Source organism: Dromiciops gliroides, chromosome 1 (assembly GCF_019393635.1).
Source record: "Dromiciops gliroides isolate mDroGli1 chromosome 1, mDroGli1.pri, whole genome shotgun sequence".
NCBI lineage: Eukaryota > Metazoa > Chordata > Mammalia > Microbiotheria > Microbiotheriidae > Dromiciops > Dromiciops gliroides.
In genome coordinates this window covers 45453711-45472728 of record NC_057861.1, presented here as the reverse complement: position 1 = coordinate 45472728, position 19018 = coordinate 45453711, and the positions used below count along the sequence as shown (strand labels likewise).

The following is a 19018-nucleotide window of genomic DNA, read 5'->3' as shown; positions in this document are numbered from 1 at the left end:
GCTCAGCTGCTTACAACCTGTGCCTCCATCCATTCCCCCACCCTCCCCAAAGCAGAGTGTGCGAAGAAGCCCCCTGATAGAACTCAGGAAGCTTCCTTTGGCCCAGGGCAGCCCCCTGACCACCCCCACCCCAACCCCCCCATTGCTCAAGAACCTGTTTCCTTGTAATCCCACTGTACTGATTACATAATGTGAGCTGAGGGCTCTGCTGGCCTGGGTTTGGTTTGAATCTGCTGGCAGATTCTGGTAACTGAGTGTTTATCTGTCTCTCCTTACACTGTGGTGAAAAGAGCATGAGGCAAGGTGCTGAGAGACCCGAGTTCTAGTCTTGGTTCCTCCTTAAGCTGTCATTTTCTTCTTTTTTAAATAAAAAAATGAAATTCAGTTTCATTTTTTTAATGAACAAAAACTTGCTTCCTCTTCTTTTTCCTCTCTTCCGGGGGCGGGGGGTGGAGAAAGACAAAACTCTTGTAACAAATATGTATAGTCAAGCAAAATGAATTCTTGCCTTGGCCACATTCTTTGGCATTGTGGTTGGTCATTTTGAGCTGGCATTTTTATAGATCTGGTCATGGCATTCCTTTGCTCACAAACCCTTGGTGACTCTTTGTTGGTCTTGGTGTGCCTGTGGGTGAAGTTTTTCACTTTCTCTGGGCCATTGTCAGAAAATCATAGATCTACAAGGACATGGGAGTAGCAGAGCCATAAATACTGGCTAGGACATCAGAGAATATAGGTTTGAAGCTTGCTTCTGAGGCTCCCTCCTCATGAGACTTAAGCCCTGGGGCCTCAGTTTCCTCATCTGTAAAATAGGGGAGAGCTAGATGAGATGTCCTCACAGGTCTAACCCAGATCTTCAAACTGAAAACCCAGCTCTACTTCCTCTCAAACTCGTGGGTCTCAGATCTTTCCATCTTCAGAAATATCTCTGCTACATGTTTAACGACTGACCCTCTGAAGAAATGCTCATAACACATCTTAGAATTTAAGCTGGAAAAAAAGAATTTAATCTGTATTATTACAATTTTCTCCATCACATTTTAAAGGTCTAGACAATCGAAGTAACAATAAACCCAGCCCTGATTTGTGGCATTTGCAGATTTCCATGGTATGAACACTCACCCCCCAAACTGAGCCAACATAGGAGGGTTATGAGCTGGCTCCAGCATACCCCTTACACTTTTAAAAATGATTGAGAAGGGGCAGCTAGGTGGCACAGTGGATAGAGCACCGGCCCTGGAGTCAGGAGGACCTGAGTTCAAATGTGGCCTCAGACACTTAACACTAGCTGTGTGACCCTGGGCAAGTCACTTAACCCCAATTGCCTCACCAAAAAAAAAAAAAAAATTTTAAAAAATGATTGAGAACCCTCTAAAGGGCTTTTGTTTTTCTCAGTTAGATCTAGTTATATTTACCATATTAGACATTAAAATGAATTAATTCATTTAAAATAACAATAGACCTGTGACATGTTAATATAAATGACATTTGGTTTTTTTTGTTTTTTTTTTAAGCGAGGCAATTGGGGTTAAGTGACTTGCCAGGGTCACACAGCTAGTAAGTGTTAAGTGTCTGAGGCTGGATTTGAACTCAGGTACTCTGACTCCAGGGCCGGTGCTCTATCACTGCGCCACCTAGCTGCCCTAAATGACATTTGTAATGAAAAGTAATTCTATTTTCCAAAACAACAACAAAAAAATCATTGAGAAGAGTGGGTTGTTTTCCATTTTTGCAAATCAATTTCATGTCTGGCTTACTAGAAGACAGCTGGATTCTCCTATCTGCTTCTTCTTTCAATTTGTTGCATTATGTTGTTTTGGTTGAAATATATGGAAAAAAGCTGGCCTCACACACATATGTTGTTGGAAAAGGGAGGTGTGGTTTTTTGTTTTTTTTTTTTTAGTAAGGCAATTGGGGTTAAGTGACTTGCCCAGGGTCACACAGCTAGTAAGTGTTAAGTGTCTGAGGCCAGATTTGAACTCAGGTACTCCTGAATCCAGGGCCAGTGCTCTATCCACTGCGCCATCTAGCTGCCCCTGGGAGGTGTGTTTTTAATAGGCAAATGATGTTTGAATATTATGAAAATAGTTTTGACCTTGAGGATCCCCTAAAAGGGTCTCAGGGACCCCGGAGGGTCTGAGGAAACACCATGGTGCCCAACTTCATTTCACAGAGGTCAGAGACAATCCTATGTGGCCAAGTCATTTAACCTCCCTGAGCCTTGTTTCTGTGAGTGGGATCAGGTAGAAGTTCTTAGAGGAAAGATCCTTGCCTTTGAGGTGAAGGACCTGGTTTTGCATCTCAGCCTTGGGTACATCACTCATCCATCAAAGAAGGGGGTGGATTTGAAGGCTCCTGAGGTGCTTCCAGACCTCGGGCTCTGATCCTAGGGTTACTTGGGTATCTGCAGTCTCTTAGCTGTTGGGGTCCTCCTATAGCTCAGCATGCCTTTGGGTAAAGTGACCTCCTTGTCTTCCCTTTCCTCACAGTGTGCCCGAGTATGGACATTCGGAACAACCTCACACAGTTGAACATGTTGGAGCGCTGCTCTGTCATCGAGGGCAACTTACAAATACTGCTGATGTTTAAAACAAAGCCTGAAGATTTCCGGGACCTCAGTTTCCCCAGACTTACCATGATCACAGAGTACTTGCTGCTCTTCCGGGTGTATGGGCTTGAGAGCCTCAAGGACCTTTTCCCCAACTTGACTGTCATTCGTGGATCCCGCCTGTTTTTCAATTATGCCCTGGTCATCTTTGAGATGGTCCACCTGAAAGAGATAGGTCTACACAGCCTGATGAACATCACCCGCGGGGCTGTGCGCATCGAGAAGAATAATGAGCTATGTTACTTGTCAACCATTGACTGGTCTCAGATTCTAGACTCAGTGGAGGACAATTATATCGTGGATAACAAAGATGACAAAGAAGAGTGTGGGGATGTCTGCCCAGGGGCAGTGAAGGGAGTCAACAGCTGCAAATCCACCGTGATCAATGGCCAGTTTATTGAACGGTGCTGGACCCACACCCATTGCCAGAAAGGTAGGAATCAGGGTTGGGTTCTTGTTTTTCTTGAAGGCCAGTGCAATGGAAAGAGAACCAGTTTTGGATTTGGCAGTTGGTTCAAATTCTGTCTGGTACTTACAGACTTGGATATTCTCTGATCTAAGTCCACTCCATTCTCTCAGCTCTGACATTCCATGTTCCAAGGGCCCTCCCAGCTCTGACATCCTGTGTTCTAGGGGCCCCCCCAGCTCTGACATCCTGTGTTCTAGGGGCCCTCCCAGCTCTGACATTCTGTGTTCTAAGGGCCTTTCTAGCCCTGACATCCTTTGTTCTAAAGGCCCTCCCAGCTCTGACATTCTATGTTCCAAGGACCCTCCCAGCTCTGACATCCTGTGTTCTAGGGGCCCTCCCAGCTCTGATATTCCATATACTTTAGTTTTTAACTAGATAAAATCTTCCCTTTCCCAGGGGTTTGTGTTGGGGCTGGATCAGGAGAAACCTGAGTTCAAAACTCAAGTTACTTACTGAGTGACCAGTAATGGGAAGTCCACTTTCCTCCCCGATAAGGTAGCATGTCCATCTCTCAGGGCTGAGGGTCTCCAATGAGATGATGTATATATGGAAGGTGATTTACAAACCTGAAGTCAGTGTTCTCTCAGCATGAGTAGTTGTTATTATTATACCTGGACAAAAATGGGGCAAATCTCCTTCTTGGTGTTTCTGGCCCATCTTCTGGGTGACAACAATAAAATCCAGCAAATCCAACCAGTATTATTAAGTACCTACCATCTGGAGCTAGAGTAATAAGGAAGACCTGAATTCAGATTCTGCCTTGGACACATCATCCTTGGGCAAATCACTTAACCTCTTAGTGCTACAGGCAACTCTTCTAAGACCATGGTTATTGAGAAGGTGCTGACTCAAAGTAGTAGAAGGAGCCTTAATACTCAGAGTTCCTTGTACCGACGAAATCCAACCAAGCCTTCACCCTCCCCTTCCGATCTGTTTGTCCCTGGGAGAGAGGTGCAGAGATGGGAAATGCTATAGTCCCTCCCCTCAGGGAGCTTACAGTCTAATGGGGGTGGGTGGGTTTGGGGGCAATACAACAGAAATAGGATACAGTGTAGAGGATGATAAGGTCCGAAGAGACATCTAGTATCCTCTAGGGATATTTCAGGAGCAAGAAGGAAGAGCCTCATCTTCTCCGGCTGAGGCTTCCTGGAGGTGGTGATACCTGAGTTGAGCTGAGCTGGGAGAGCAGGTTTGTGGCAGCTAGAGAAAAGCAGTCAGAGAGTAACCCAGACTAATCCAGACAGGCAGAGAAATCCAGGAATCTAGAGGGAGAGCAAGAAAGAGCGCTGAGTGCAGGTGGGCTGGAGTTCAGTAATAAAGAATCGGGGCTGGAGAAAGAGAGGTAGGTGGAGGCTGGATTTTGGAGGAAATCGGGTGTTGGGATGAACGGTTCATATTTTCTCTCAGGGGGAGCTGGGAGCAACTGAAGGTGTTCTAAGCAGAACAGAACTTGTACCTGAAGGAGATTATTTTTTTTTTTTTATAGTGCTTTGGAGGCTAGATTGGAGAGGGCAGAGTATAGAGGCAGGGAGGCCAATCAGATGGAAACATCAAATGGGCTCACTCATTCCTTCAGCAAATATTTATTGACGCCAGCTGGGATGCAAATATTTATTGGCTACAAAGGTGTGGGAGGCACCGCCTGCTCTCTAGGGGAGCTGAAGGAAACAGGCTGTGTGGAGGATTAACCTGCCACATGTCTTGGGGCAGGGGGCAGAAAAGTCCTTTCCTACTTAAAGGAGTGGTGCGAGGGCTTGGGGTCCCCTGGCTGGCACTAAGGATGCTCCCATTTCAGTCCCACCATTGGCCCTGAGTGCCCTGAGACCTTGGTTAAGACTTGGCTTTGTTCTGGATGTTAGTTTCCTCTTCTTAAAATAGGGTTGAGATGGAAGGACTGCGGGGTCTGTACAGCCCCATCTCTAAACTCTGGGATCCCAAGCTAGTCAAGAAGGTGTTTGTGAAAGGGGGAGAGAACAGGGTGTTTTTCTTTTCTTTTTACTCCTAATGTTTAGCACAGGACCTGGGACTCCATACAGAGTGCTTAATAAATGCTTATTGTTTGACTGTTGGTATAAGGGTGTGATCGGGTGTAGGGGTGTATGTCTGTGTGTGTGTGATCATGTGCTGGGACAAGTCACCGATTCCAAGCACAAACTAAAAGCATGGGATTTGTTCCGGTCCAGAGACATGGGGTTTTTTAAAAAAGCCTTTTGTTGTTGCTGGGATTCCCCAAGGTAATTGTGTTACAAATTTGACGTTGAAAGAAAATCCCAAAATATAAAATACTAAATAAATACTTAAAAAAAAAAAGAAAAGAAACAAAATCTCTCAAACCATGAACACAGTGGAAGTCAGGGGGTAAGCAAAAGGGAGACTGAGGATTCACTGTTTACCCTTTAAGATGTATTGTTATTATTATTGTTGTTGTTGTTGTTGCTGTTGTTTTAAAATAACTTTCAGTAGATCCCTGTTGCTGCTAGGAAAAAAAAAAGTAAACTCCTTAACTTGGCCTTTAAAGCCCTTTACATTTCAGCTCTGGTTGACTTTTCCAGGTCTATTTAACATCATTGGCCTTTATGAATTCTATGCTTGAGCCAAACTGGGTTCCCCTGAGCTTGGCATTCTATTCCCCACCCCCGTGCCTTTTTAGAGCTCTCTGCTGTTGCCCTGGACCACCTTCCCTACACTCCTTTACCTGTTCCTTTAAGCTTCAGCTCTTGTGGGCCTTCCTATGAGATATCTTTCCTGAACCCTCTCCTCTTCCTCTCTCCCTGCTCATGTAATTATTCTACATGTACTTAGCTGTTTACATCCTGGGTTCCTCCCGGCAGGATGCAGGATCCTGGGAGGGCAGGAGTTTTCATTTTCAACCTCCCTAGTACCCAGGACAGCGCTTGTTTGGGTAGGTGCTTGATAAAGGCTTGTTGGGTTGGACTGAAAGGGAAAGTTGGTTTTTCTGGTGATGATTCTTTTACAGTTCATTGAAGATTGTCAAGGCCATCTCTCACCAGTGGGACAGTGGCCAGAGGATGCTCTGGGGGTGCCTGGCTCCAGCTATCTGGTGCCCTATTGTCATACACTGAGCCTTCCAGAGTACTCTTCTACCTGGGTCACGGGGAGAAGGAAAGGGCTGCCCTTTGGCCCAACTTTGGGATCAGTTTCTCCCTGAGTTTTGTTTGTCATTGATTCTGTTAGTCAACAAACATTAAGTGCCTGCTGTGTGCCAGGCACTGGGCCGAGTGCTGGGGATATGAAGAAAGGCAAAAGACAGTCCCTGCCCTCAAGGAACTTCAAGTCTTTTTTTTTTTTTTTAGTGAGGCAATTGGGGTTAAGTGACTTGCCCAGGGTCACACAGCTACTAAGTGTTAAGTGTCTGAGGCCGAATTTGAACTCAGGTACTCCTGACTCCAGCTCCAGTGCTCTATCCGCTGTGCCATCTAGCTGCCCCAGAGCTTCAAGTCTAATGGGGCCCGTTAAATGTTTCAGATTCCCTATCTCAGTCTCATGCCACAACTAAGGATCTGTTTATTTTTTAAAATTAAATTAAATTAATTTTTTTTTGTCTGGATCAAGGAATGTGTTAGTGTAGGAAACTCATGTTGGAAACTCCCTCCACTGATCAAAATCTGCAGTTTATCTCTAAGTTCATTCCCTGGGATCAAGTGACTTGTCCAAAGTCACCCTGCCAGTATGCATCAGAGACAGGACTCAAATCTATCACTTCCTTACCCTAAGGCTCAATTCTTCATCTCCTCCTCCATGCTCTCTCTCTCTCTCTCTCTCTCTCTCTCTCTCTCTCTCTCTCTCTCTCGCTCTCTCGCTCTCTCGCTCTCTCGCTCTCTCGCTCTCTCTCTCTCTCTTTTTTTTTAAGTGAGGCAACTGGGGTTAAGTGACTTGCCCAGGCTCACACAGCTAGTAAGTGTTAAGTGTCTGAGGTCGGATTTGAACTCAGGCACTCCTGACTCCAGGGCTGGCGCTCTATCCACTGCACCACCTAGCTGCCCCTATGCTGTCTCTCTTGATCATTTAAAAAAAAATTTGTCTCTTTTCCCTTTGAGTTCTCTTGCTGAGGGAATTGGTGATAATTAGTCTGAGGCTTGAAAAATGCCCCTGACATTTTATGTGTTCGCTTATCTAATCTTGCTCCTGAGAATGTGGTCTGTTTTTCTCTTAGCTCAGAATACACGTCTGTGGGTTGTTATGGAAGAACATGGGCATGCACACTCAGAAGTGTCCCTTGAACACCTGGTCAGGCCCCTCAGGCTCTGTTGGAAGCTTGGTTGTTTTTGATTGGTTCAGAAGTTGTTATGTGTGCATGCGTGTGCATGCGTGTGCATGTGTGTGTGTGTGTTGGGTGGATGAGGTGAATGTTGGGACTGCCAGTCTCCTGGAAACAGATAGTGGGAGATAATGTCCTTTCCATCCTAAGCCTGCTTGGTGAGTCTTTTAACCTATATCTTCTGGCCCTCGGGTGGCTCGACAACCTTCCAGGTGAGGTTTTGAAAGACTCTAGACATCCCTGAACTCTTACCTCCAGCTGGGCTTAACTGGGTCCTGGGGACCACTCACTCCCACATGGGCAGGACTGGAAGGTTTAGAGAACTTTGCTTCACAACAGGCAGATTCAGAAACTGTGCACATTGGTTCACCCTCTAGAACATAAACTCCTCAAGGGCAGTGACTATTTGCTTTTTTTGTCTTTTTATCCCCAGTATCTATCGAATATTGAATGACTGGGCAAGTGTTGAAGTGCCAATTATGGGCCAGTCACTTTGAAAGGCTCTGGGCAGGGGCAGCTAGGTGGCGCAGTGGATAAAGCACTGGCCCTGGATTCAGGAGGACCTGAGTTCAAATCTGGCCTCAGACACTTAACACTAGCTGTGTGACCCTGGGCAAGTCACTTAACCCCCATTGCCCCACAAAAGAAAGAAAGAAAGAAAGAAAGAAAGAAAGAAAGAAAGAAAGAAAGAAAGAAAGAAAGAAAGAAAGAAAGAAAGGCACTGGGCGTACAAAGCCAAAAATGACACAGTCCCTGCCTTCAAGGAGCTCACACTCTACTAGAGGTAAAGGGAGTACTATTGGGGGCAGCTAGGTGGCGCAGTGGATGGAGCACCAGCCCTGGAGTCAGGAGGACCTGAGTTCAAATCCTGCTTCAGATGCTTGACACTTACTAGCTGTGTGACCCTGGGCAAGTCACTTAACCCTAGTTGCCTCACAAAAAAGGGGGAGTACTATTGTACAAAGAAAATTGAGGTGAAAAAGATTGCACTCACTGTTTGTGGCGAGTGCAGAAATCAGGGAAGGATTCCCTGAGGTAGCACCCCTGCAGAGAAGCAGATTGAAGCTTGATATAAGGGCAAATTTCCTAACCAAAAAAGCTGTCAGAAAGTGGAATGGGTTGCCTCACTAGATAACATGTTTCCCATCTCTGCAGGTGCTTGAACCAAGACTGGATGATCTTTTTGGAGAGAGGAGATTGTAGACTGAATTTTTGTCCTGGTTCAAGTTGAGATTTTTTTGTCCAAGCCTAAGATTTCATGGTATGCTGTGTGTGATGCTCGTGCAAGGAGAGTGAGAGTTTGTGTGTTGTTGTGACAGAAAGGAGCATCGAAGGGAGATTGATGATGAGAGGGTGACTTAATCTCCGGGTGATACATAGGTTAAGTATAGTTGGTGATTATGTGGGTGGGTGTGTCCAGAGCAACTGGGGCCAGGGTAGGGTCATGGTTGCTTCCCAGTTGGGCTGGAGGTGTGGCATAGACGAACCCATGGGCTTGGAAAGATGAGCTGACCCTAAGCCAGAGCCAGCAGAGGGTTCTGGGAAAGAGCAGTGGGATGCTGGGAAAGACAAGTGGAATTCCAATGAGGAGGAGGGGAAATTAGGCAGTAGCGGCAGCAGCAGCTCAAAACCCAGGATGACACTCACATCTTACTCTGGGAGTTCAGTAAGCAGAAAGTCAGCCAGTGAGTCTACTTCTCAGATTTTCTTTACACCGTTAGAAAGAAAGCTAGGTGGTCCAACTGGATCTGAACTCGGGAAGACCTCAGTTCAAATCCCACCTCTGACACTCATTAGCTGTGTGACTGTGGACAAGCCACCTGAACTTCAGTTTTCTCCTGGGGCTAATGATAGCACCTACCTCTAGAGTGGTCAGACATCAAATGAGCTAGTGTCTGTAAAGTACCTAACTTTAAAGTTAGTATCAGTGGTTATGGTTGTTTTTAATTGGGGTGTGTGTGTGAATATATATCCTTTTTATAAAGTTCACTAGGAGGTCAGGGTGTATAGCAAAGAGAGAGGGAAGGTGGGCGCAACAATCAGGGTATCCAGAAGTGGTGGTAGGCATCTGAGGGTCCAGGAAGGGCTATCAGAGTGGCCATAACCTAGAATGCTCTCCCCCCACCCTCACCTCTTCATCTTAGAATTCTTAGCTTCCAGGGGCAGCTAGGTGGCACAGTGGATAAAGCATTGGCCCTGGATTCAGGAGTACCTGAGTTCAAATCTGGCCTCAGACACTTGACACTTACTAGCTGTGTGACCCTGAGCAAGTCACTTAACCCCCATTGCCCTACCAAAAAAAAGAAAAAAAGAAAAGAAAAAAATAGAATTCTTAGCTTCCTTTGGGTTCAGCTCTTGCTGGAATCCTATCCTGACCCCCCCCCCACACACACACACCCACCTGTTGGTGTTCCTCACTCCCCACTCCATTCCTTTGTGTTGATTTTAAATATTCTAAAATTTCCCTTATCTCTATACAGTTTTGTGTCCCCCCCCCTCTTTAGAATGTAAACTCCCAGGGGGTAGGAACAGTTCTGTTTTTGTCTGTGTCCCCAGTGCCTAGCATGGTACATAGTAGGCACTCAATAAATGCCTTTTGAATGACTAGATGAATGAATGGCTCTGGCTCTCAATCCAGCAGAGTCCAGATCTGGCTGCCCAGGGAGGCCAGGTTTTTGGCCAGGTCCCGGGGCCATGTCCTCATGGGCATGTTGGCTCTTCATCTTCACCCAGAGATTTGATTACTCAGAAGGGGTTTAATAAAGCAGGATGACGACTGGTTTTATTTTGAGGAAATGGCTTTCGTTTCTCAGCGGGTGGACTCCGGACTTCTTCTGTTTTGATCTTCTCCCTGACCTAGCAGCCTGTTGTATGGTACCATGGAACTAACTTGGCCCCAGCCCTGTGGAATTTGTGACCATTTGAGTCCAGGCTGGGCTGGGCCCACATTTACCTTTGTACTGTTTATGAAGGGTTTGCAAAGTAAATTAACGTTGTGAGCTACTTCCAGAAGGCTGAGGCCTATTGAGAAAGTGAGTTTGCAGGTGTAATTACCAGGACTGTTTGCTTGTCTGTCTTCTTCCAGCCTCCCCACCTTTGCCCTTGGTGTGTCCCAGTTGTCATTTCTGCACAGGAGAGTTGGCACGCTTTACCTGTTAGTTCTTTCTCTACCAAGTTGCCATGAGCACCCCAGCCTTCGACCTGTTTTTCTCCTCTCCTCTCTAGCCTCTCTAGCATCCTTGCTGAGGCTAAGGAGAAAGTAACCTGGGGATAGCCTATTGGCTCCCTCTCAGAATCATGTTGTTAAATGCATTAAAATAAAATACATAGAATCACAAAGGAAACCATTTATCTATCTATTCATTCATTCATTAATTTGTTTATTTATTCACTTATTTATTCACTTATTCATTTATTTATTTATTTGTTTATTTATTTATTTATTTTGGGGCAGTGAGGGTTAAGTGACTTGCCCAGGGTCACACAGCTAGTAAGCGTCAAGTATCTGAGGCTGGATTTCAACTCAGGTCTTCCTGCATCCTGGAGATCACAGAATTTGAGAGCTGGGAAGGGACCATGGCCATCTAGTCCAATTGGAACCTGAAAGGAATCCCCACCCCTACATAGCTGAAGAAGTGCTCATTGCAGTCTTTACATGAAGACCTCTAATGAAGGGGAGCCCACTGTTTCCCAGAGTAACCTGTTTCCATGTTTGGACAGCTCCAATCATTAGGAAAATTTTCCTCACTCCAAGTAAATTGGCTTCTTTACAACCTCCTGCTCCTGGTTCTGCCTCTGGGGCTCAAAGGAACAAGCCTAATCCTCCTTGTCATTACAAAGAGGGATTAGGAATTCCTGAGAGTTTCCATCCACCTGTGTTGGAACAAAATGGTACTGTCCTAGAATTGGGTGCTCCAAGGACCTCAGAGTTTATCTGATCCTACTAAAGAGAAAGGGGAAGCAGCTTACTCAAGGTCATACAGGTAGTGTGGAGCAGAGGTGGAATTTGAACCTACACCTTTGCTTTCCAAACCTGTGCTCTTTTTGCTGTACTGATTAATTATCTATACTGGGGAGATCTCTGCTGGTCTCTTTTACTGAAGAGAGCTGTCAGCTTGGAAGGATGCAGAAATCTCCAATCCCAAGCACAGCCTTCATGATTTAAAAAGTTACAAGGTCCTCTGGGGCCACCGTGGGAAAAGTGAGGTTGGGGAAGCTATCCCATACCCAGCATGCCGTGGACGTCAGCCTGGTCTGTGACTCACAGCTGCCATGGCCCAGTGGGATCATCAGTTGCATTCTTGGGTAAACAGTGAGGGAGTCAGCCAATACTTCCATATGGAAAGCCCCAGGTTTCTCTGGAGGTTAGTAACTCACCCTTCAGGGATTTCTCCCATTTTCATGGAAACCTTTGGAGGAGGTGGTTCCCTCACCTGGTTTATAAACTCTTAGCTGCTGGTGTTGGAGAATAGGAAGAGATGGATTTTCTTTCTTTTCTTTTTTTGGGAGGCAGTTGGGGTTAAGTGACTTGTTCAGGGTCACACAGCTATTAAATGTCTGAGGCTGGATTTGAATTTTAGGCCCTTGACTTCAGGGCTGGTGCTCTATCCACTATACTACCTAGCTGCCCCCCAGAGATGGGTTTTCTAATTTATTCATATCCATCAAATAATCATCAAGTATTTATTTTTTATTCATTCATTTGTTCTTTCATCCATTTGTTTAGTGTGTGTGTGTGTGTGTGTGTGTGTGTGTGTGTGTGTGTGTGTGTGAGAGAGAGAGAGAGAGAGAGAGAGAGAGGGAGGCAATTGGGATTAATTGCCCAGGGTCACACAGCTAGTAAGTGTCAAGTATCTGAAGCCAAATTTGAACTCAGGTCTTCCTGACTCCAGAGCCGGTGTGCTATCCACTGTGCCACCTAGCTGCCCCCAAACAAGATGTTCTATATTCTTTTTTCCCCAGCAAGTATTTATTAAATGCCTTCTGTGCACCAAGCATTGTGCTGATCTCTGGAGATACAAAGAAATGAAACAGGCCCTGCTCTCAAAGAGTTTCCATTTTATTGGAACAGAAACTATCCAAATTGACAAATATATGACAAACAAAATATATGCAAGGAGAACACAGGGTAGTTTGAGGGGGGTGGGAGGAGGGTATAACGGATGGGGGCTCAGAAAAGACCTCATGTGTGAGGCCTTTTTGAGAACCAAATGTGCTCACATCTGCCTCTGAGGGACAGTGTCTTTTCCTCCCTGACTTCAGGCTCAGAAAATGGAAGGATTGAGATGATCCCAGAACGTATTATTAATAAAAATGGTAATGAATAGCTCACATTTCTTCTATGCTTCAAGGTTTACAAACCATTTTACCCATAATTATCCCTATAAGGCAAGTAAGATTGTCCCCATTTTATTGATGATAAAACTGAGAGGGGACAAGGGACTTGTCCAAGGTCACGCAGCTAGTTTGTATCAGAGCCAGATTGCAAATCTGGATCTTCTGCCTCTAATTCTGGCACTCACTCCATGACAAGGCAGGTAGGTGTCACAATGGATAGAGCATTGGATCTGGAGTCAGAGTTGAAATACTGCCTTGGAAACTTAGCCGTGTGACCCTGAGCAAATCTTTTTTTTTTTTTTTTATGGCGGGGCAGTGGGGGTTAGTGACTTGCCCAGGGTCACACAGCTAGTAAGTGTCAAGTGTCTGCGGCCGGATTTGAACTCAGGTCCTCCTGAACCCAGGGCCAGTGCTTTATCCACTGCGCCACCTAGCTACCCCCTGAGCAAGTCTTTTAACCTCTCTTAGCCTCAGTTTCTTCCTCTGTCAAACCAGGATAATGATAGCACCTACCTCATAGGGTTGTTGTGAAGATAAAAAAGGAGAAAATATTTGTAAAGTGCTTCTAACACTCTGTATGATACTAGCTTTGACGAGGAGGAGGAAGATGACACCTCACTTCAGGGATTGCTTGTAGGTCAGTGTCTACTGGCCGTCAGTTGATTGTGAGCTGGAAGATCTTGAGGAATCCGATGGTGGTCCACAGTTGAAGTGTCACAGGCCAGTGAGTGTATGGAAGAGAGCTGGCCTTTCTTTCCCAAAGGGGCAGCTATGGCCAGAAGCCACTGCACGTGAGATCACTGTGGTCCCTGCTCCTTGTGGGATTTGTCCAACCTTGAACTCGAGTTTTTCCCAGAGAAGGCTTCCTCACCCTCCACTCCTGCCCCATGCCAGGCAATGCCAGGAGCTTCTGGGTAAGGTGTGTAGCCACTTCCTGCCTCAAAATCGAGGAACTTAGGGAATCCTTACTTTTATCCAATACTCTCTTTTTACAGATGGGGAGATGGCTATGCAAGTGAGGAGGGACTCGTCCGATGCCACACAGTAAGGTAGTGGAGGGTATAGAATGATAGAATTCCAGAGCTAGAAAGCAACAGAGAGACCACCTAGTCTAAACCTTTTCATCTTACTGATTGGTAAACTGAGGCCCAGTGAGATGAGGAGACTGACCTGAGGTCACTGAATCTATGGCAGAGTAGGGGCTAAAAGCCCCAAGTTTTTCTCTTCAGTCCCAGGTGCTTTTCCCAGCACCAGGAAAAAAAGTTCCCAAGGAATCAGAGTAAGTCTGACTTAGCGAGTGCGTGGGGAGGGTCCCCCTGCCTGGCCCAGCAAGGGGGACTTGCACTTTTGGCCCTGAGTCTTTCCAGTCTCACTAGCCCTTTTGGCTTCTCTCCCGAGGAGGCTCGAAGATTCTTCAGTCGAGTTTTCACACACACCCCCATACACACCCTGTCATTTGCTTGTGGGTTTGTACCAGCGACTCGGCAGCGCAGGCCATGCCAGGACTGAAGTCGACGGGCAGTTTGACCTGCTGCACGAGCCCTGGCATGGGCTTGCTGGCCGCATTTCCAGCCCTCGTTCAGAGGCTGACAGATGCTTCTGGATGTCTGGGAGGCAGCACGGGACAGGGCTCAGGAGGCCTGGGTCAGAGCCCCACTTCTGCTGTTGACTGCTGGGGTGACCTTGGACAATTCAGATGATCTAACAAATGGAAGCAAGAGACCTGGGGGCAGCGTAGACCAGTCAGCACTGGGGCAAGATTCTTCTCTACAACCTCCCTGATGAGTGGCCATCCAGTCTTTCCTTAAGGCTCTCCAGTGAGTGGGAACCTACGCCCTCCCAGGGAAGGCAGCCCATTTCACTGTTGGACAGCTCTAATTATTAGTAACTTTTTCCTTTATGTGAGCTGAAATCTGGCTCTCTGCCACATAATACCCATTTCTCTAGTTCTGTCCCTTCGAGGCCAAGCAGAATGAGTCTAATCTCTCTTCCCCAGCCCTTCAGATGCTTGAAGAGCTATCAGGCTCCTCCCACCCACCCCCAAAACCCCAACCAAGTCTTCTACTTCTCCAAGCTAAACATGCATGTCAATTAAGCACATATTAATTGCCCCCTATGCATCAGGCATGAAGCTAAGCACCATGGGCAAAAATAGAAACTTCCTCATTTTCTTCCAGTTTACTTATAGAACATAATCTTAAGGCCCTCCACCATCTGTTTGCTCTCTCTGTTGGCTTTCCAGCTTATCATCACCCTTCCTAGAAATGCCCTGAGAATTGAGCACCAGCTTCAAGATGTGGTCTGGGCAGGATAGAGGGTTTTCCCATCCCTCTGACTATGCCCTCCTGGCACAGAAAGATAGCCATGGCCCCTGCCACCTACCTAAGGTGATCATTGCCAGGTGGTAAGCCAGCCTGTCTGCTAGAATGAGTTGGAGCAGGGCAGCTAGGTGGCACAGTGGATAAAGCACCATCCCTGGATTCAGGAGGACCTGAGTTCAAATTTGGCCTCAGACACTTGACACTTACTAGCTGTGTGATCCTGGGCAAGTCACTTAACCCCAATTGCCTCACCAAAAAAAGGACTCCTAGAATGAGTTGGAGCTAGCCAGTGAGCCCATTCTTCACTGTGGGTTCCTTGAAGACAGAGGCTGCCTCATCCACAGGACATGGGAAATGTCAGACCTGGATGGAATCACTTTCATTTTACAGAGGACAAACACTAGATTCAGAGAGAAGTTACTTCCATAGGGGCACAGCTAGAAGTAGGGACTGTAATCCAGGTTTCCTGTGGTTCAGGGCTCTTTTTGTTATGCCATATGTTTTCGCCCTGCCTTCTTCCACCCCATCAGGGAAACCTCATGTGGGTGTTAAGTATTTGTTGAACAAATGGAAGCAGACCCATAAGTAGGGTGGGATAAACAGGGCTTTGCCCCTCAGTGCTCAATTTAGAGGGTATTTGAAGTTCTTAGCATTAGAGACACAACAGAAATTGCCGGCACTTACTTCACAAGATAGAAAGCTCCTGAGTGATGGGTTAAGGTGAGCTTTCCCTGTGCTTGTAGGACAATGTCACCAGCAGCATCAGCCTTGCCCTTGTGTCCCAGTGTCTGTATCGTGTGGTGCCTTGTTCCCTGCCTTCATGCTCTTGCTGCTTGCCCCAGGCACAAAGGTTCCTTGTTAAAGCTCTGAATGGATCTACATACTAGTTTTTTTTTCCAAGAATGCCCTTTATCCTTCCATCTCTGTTTCCTAGCACTCTGCTTCTCTTGCCTGACCCGATTGTATCAGAGGCTTAATTCCCACCCCCTTCCACTGTGGAGCTGTTCCTCTGTCCAGTGGCCACAGGTTTGAGTACTGCTAAATGTTCTGTGGCCCTGTGATGTCAGAGTCTTGACCTCATGGGCACGAGGAGAGTGATGCATTAGCTCATGCCACGGAATCTCAAAGCCAAGAGAGTTCTATCTAGTTAACTGGGACCTAAACAAAAATCCCCAGTGTGCAACATACCTGAAAAGCCTTTGCTTGCAGACCTTGTAGACGGAAAATCTTAGATGGAAGGTGCCAATTCCTCCCATTCCTGGGGAAACCAGCCCAACATCCCCTATGGATCATCCATCCATCAGCACACCCCCCTCCATCTCTCTCCCTCTCCATCTTCCTATGTAGTAAGAACAAGGCACTTTGCCTTCCTCCTGCACTTCAGTGATCGGACTGTCAGAGCTGGGAGGAAGTTTGGAACCCTAAAAGTAAATGTTAAAGAGGGAATGGATAAAAAACTGTGCATACCTTTTGGCCTAGTGAAACCACTATTAGGTCTGCTTCCCAAAGCAATCAAGGAAAGACGGAAGGGAAGCTCTCTGTCCTAAAATATTTATGGTAGCTCTCTTTGTGGTGGCAAAGAACTGGAAATTGAGGGCATGCCAGTCAACTGGAGAATGGCTGAATAAGTTGTGGTATATGATTGTGATGGGAGACTACTGTGCTGTAAGAAATAATGAGCTGGTTGATTTTAGAAAAACAAGGAAAGACTTGCACAAAATAATGAAAAACAAAAGGAGCAGAATCAAGAGAACGTTGTATGCTGTAACAGCAATGTTGTTCAAAAGACAACTGTGAACAGCCAAGTTATTCTGACGATTAGAAATATTCAGATCTGGGGCAGCTAGGTGGTGCAGTGGATAGAGCACTGGCCCTGGAGTCAGGAGGACCTGAGTTCAAATCTGGCCTCAGACATTTGACACTTACTAGCTGTGTGACCCTGGGCAAGTCATTTAACCCCAATTGCCTCACCAAAAAAAAAAAAAATACTCAGATCAACTCCAGAGGACTTACGAAGGGAGGTATTGTCTATCTCAGAGAAAGAACTTGATAATTAGAAGGTTGTGCCCTATGGCTTTACATATACTTATAAATCTGTGTTAAATGGTGGCCTTCTCTAGTGAGGTGTGGGGAGGGAAAGAGAAAGGGAGGAAGACAGGAATTTAAAATGTAAAAAAAAATTATGGGTTTTTTTTTTTTTTTTTTGCAGGGGAGGGGGGCAGCTAGGTGACACAGTGAATATAGAGCACCTGCCCTGGAGTCTGGAGGACCTGATTTCAAATCTGACCCCAGGCCCTTCCTAGCTGTGTGACCTTGGGCAAGTCACTTACCACTCCCCCCCCCTTTGAAAAAAAATAGGGGTAGGGAATATAATCTGAATCAATCACTTCATTGTACATATGGAGAAACAGAGGCCCAGAAAGGGGAAGGAGTTTGCTCAAGGTCATACAGCTACTTTTTTAGTAGCAGGACCAGGACTATAAAACCCTCCGTCTCTTGACTCCAAGGCCTGGGTTTGTGCCCTTCCACTCCACCCCCCCCCCAAGCCTTCTCAATATAAATAACTGCTCCCTTCCCTTTTATCCTGCTCTCAGTGGGCATGCTTTCATTAAAGCCCTTCATCATCAGGCTCTCTTTGTTTGAAGCCCAAGATGACAAACTCCCTTTGGTTCCCTTCCATCCCCTGGGCCCACTGATTACCTTGAGAACCGGTCCCTTTTGCTGGAGGTCTGAGCAGCTGCCAGCCACTTTAATGTTTCCTCTGGAAGGAACGGATTTTGGCAAGGGGTAGTTTTGTAAATATACTCTTCAAAGCGCAGTTTATGATGTAAGAATGGTCATTGTAAAAGGCCTTTTCCATGCCTCCCCCCCCTCCAATCCCCCGGCTTCTGGGAGGGAGGAAAAGCACTTGGTAAGTGGAATCTATTATTAGTGGAATTGTTTGGGGAGCTCTCAGCTCCATTATGAAATTTGTAGAGGAACTCATTGTGTCTTGGAGGAAATTGTACCAAGCCCTTCTCAGTTCCTAACAATAGCCGGTCAGAAGGTCATTGACCGAATTTCCTAATTATCTCCTCTTTTTGTGTGCTGGCTCCCACTAGAGACTGGTGAATGAGCTGGTAAGTAGGCCTGGGGTGGGGTTGGTGGGGCTGGGAAAGGGATGCGAAGACTCTGGGTGTGAGACAGGCGAAATATTGGAACTGCCCCACATCAAGTTGTGGTGGATGGAACCCTATATCAAGAGTCAGGAGACCTGGGTTCAGGAACCTGCTCTGCCGCTTATTAGCAACTTGACCTTGGATTCTATGCTCACCTTCTGTGGGCCTCAGTTTCTTCCTCTGAAAAGTGATGAGGTTAGACTAGATTGGGAATTCTTATGATGGGTAGCTTGATTTCAGGGGATCTGTGAACTTGGAGGGGGGAAATTCCATCTTTATTTTCAATTTAACATTACCTTTAATTATTTGTTGTTGGGGTTTTTTTGTTTTGTTTTTTTTAGGGAGGCAATTGGAGTTAAGTGACTTGCCCAGGGTCAAACCGCTAATAAGTGTCAAGTGTCTGAGGCCAGATTTGAACTCAGGTCCTCCTGAATCCAGGGCCGGTGCTCTATCCACTGTGCCACCTAGCTGTCCCCCCTTTAATTATTTTTTAAAAGAGCAGGGGTAGGCTATCAAAGGGCTTGAGGATGCACAAAAAAGTCAAGAACTCCTGTACTTAAATGATCTGTAAAATGAAGGGGTAAGGCAAGATGACCTCTGAAATCCCTTTCAGTTCTTCATCTAGGATTGGATGCTCATGTAAAGTCCCTCCCAGCTAGAAAGCCTCAGTTTCCTTCTCTGTAAAGTGAGGAAAAGAACACCTGGAGTATCTTCAGCAACAAGCATTTATTAAGCACTTACTGTAGATGAGACTCAGTGCTAAGACAAAAATATGGCCCTTTCTCTCAAGGAACTCCCAACAGGGGAGAACACAAACCAAAAAAAATCAGACATTCAAGATTGCCG

The 19018-nt window shown here is 46.1% G+C and overlaps 1 protein-coding gene across 2 annotated transcripts in view; it reads left to right on the top strand.

The window, feature by feature from the left end:
* Nucleotides 1–19018, top strand: part of INSR (insulin receptor) — a 155280-nt gene that overhangs the window by 22552 nt on the left and 113710 nt on the right. For both annotated transcript variants that reach the window (XM_043977823.1, XM_043977822.1), the window contains exon 2: nt 2490–3041. In XM_043977823.1, coding sequence (XP_043833758.1) covers nt 2490–3041 — 552 coding nt within the window. The remainder of the gene's footprint in view (nt 1–2489; nt 3042–19018) is intronic.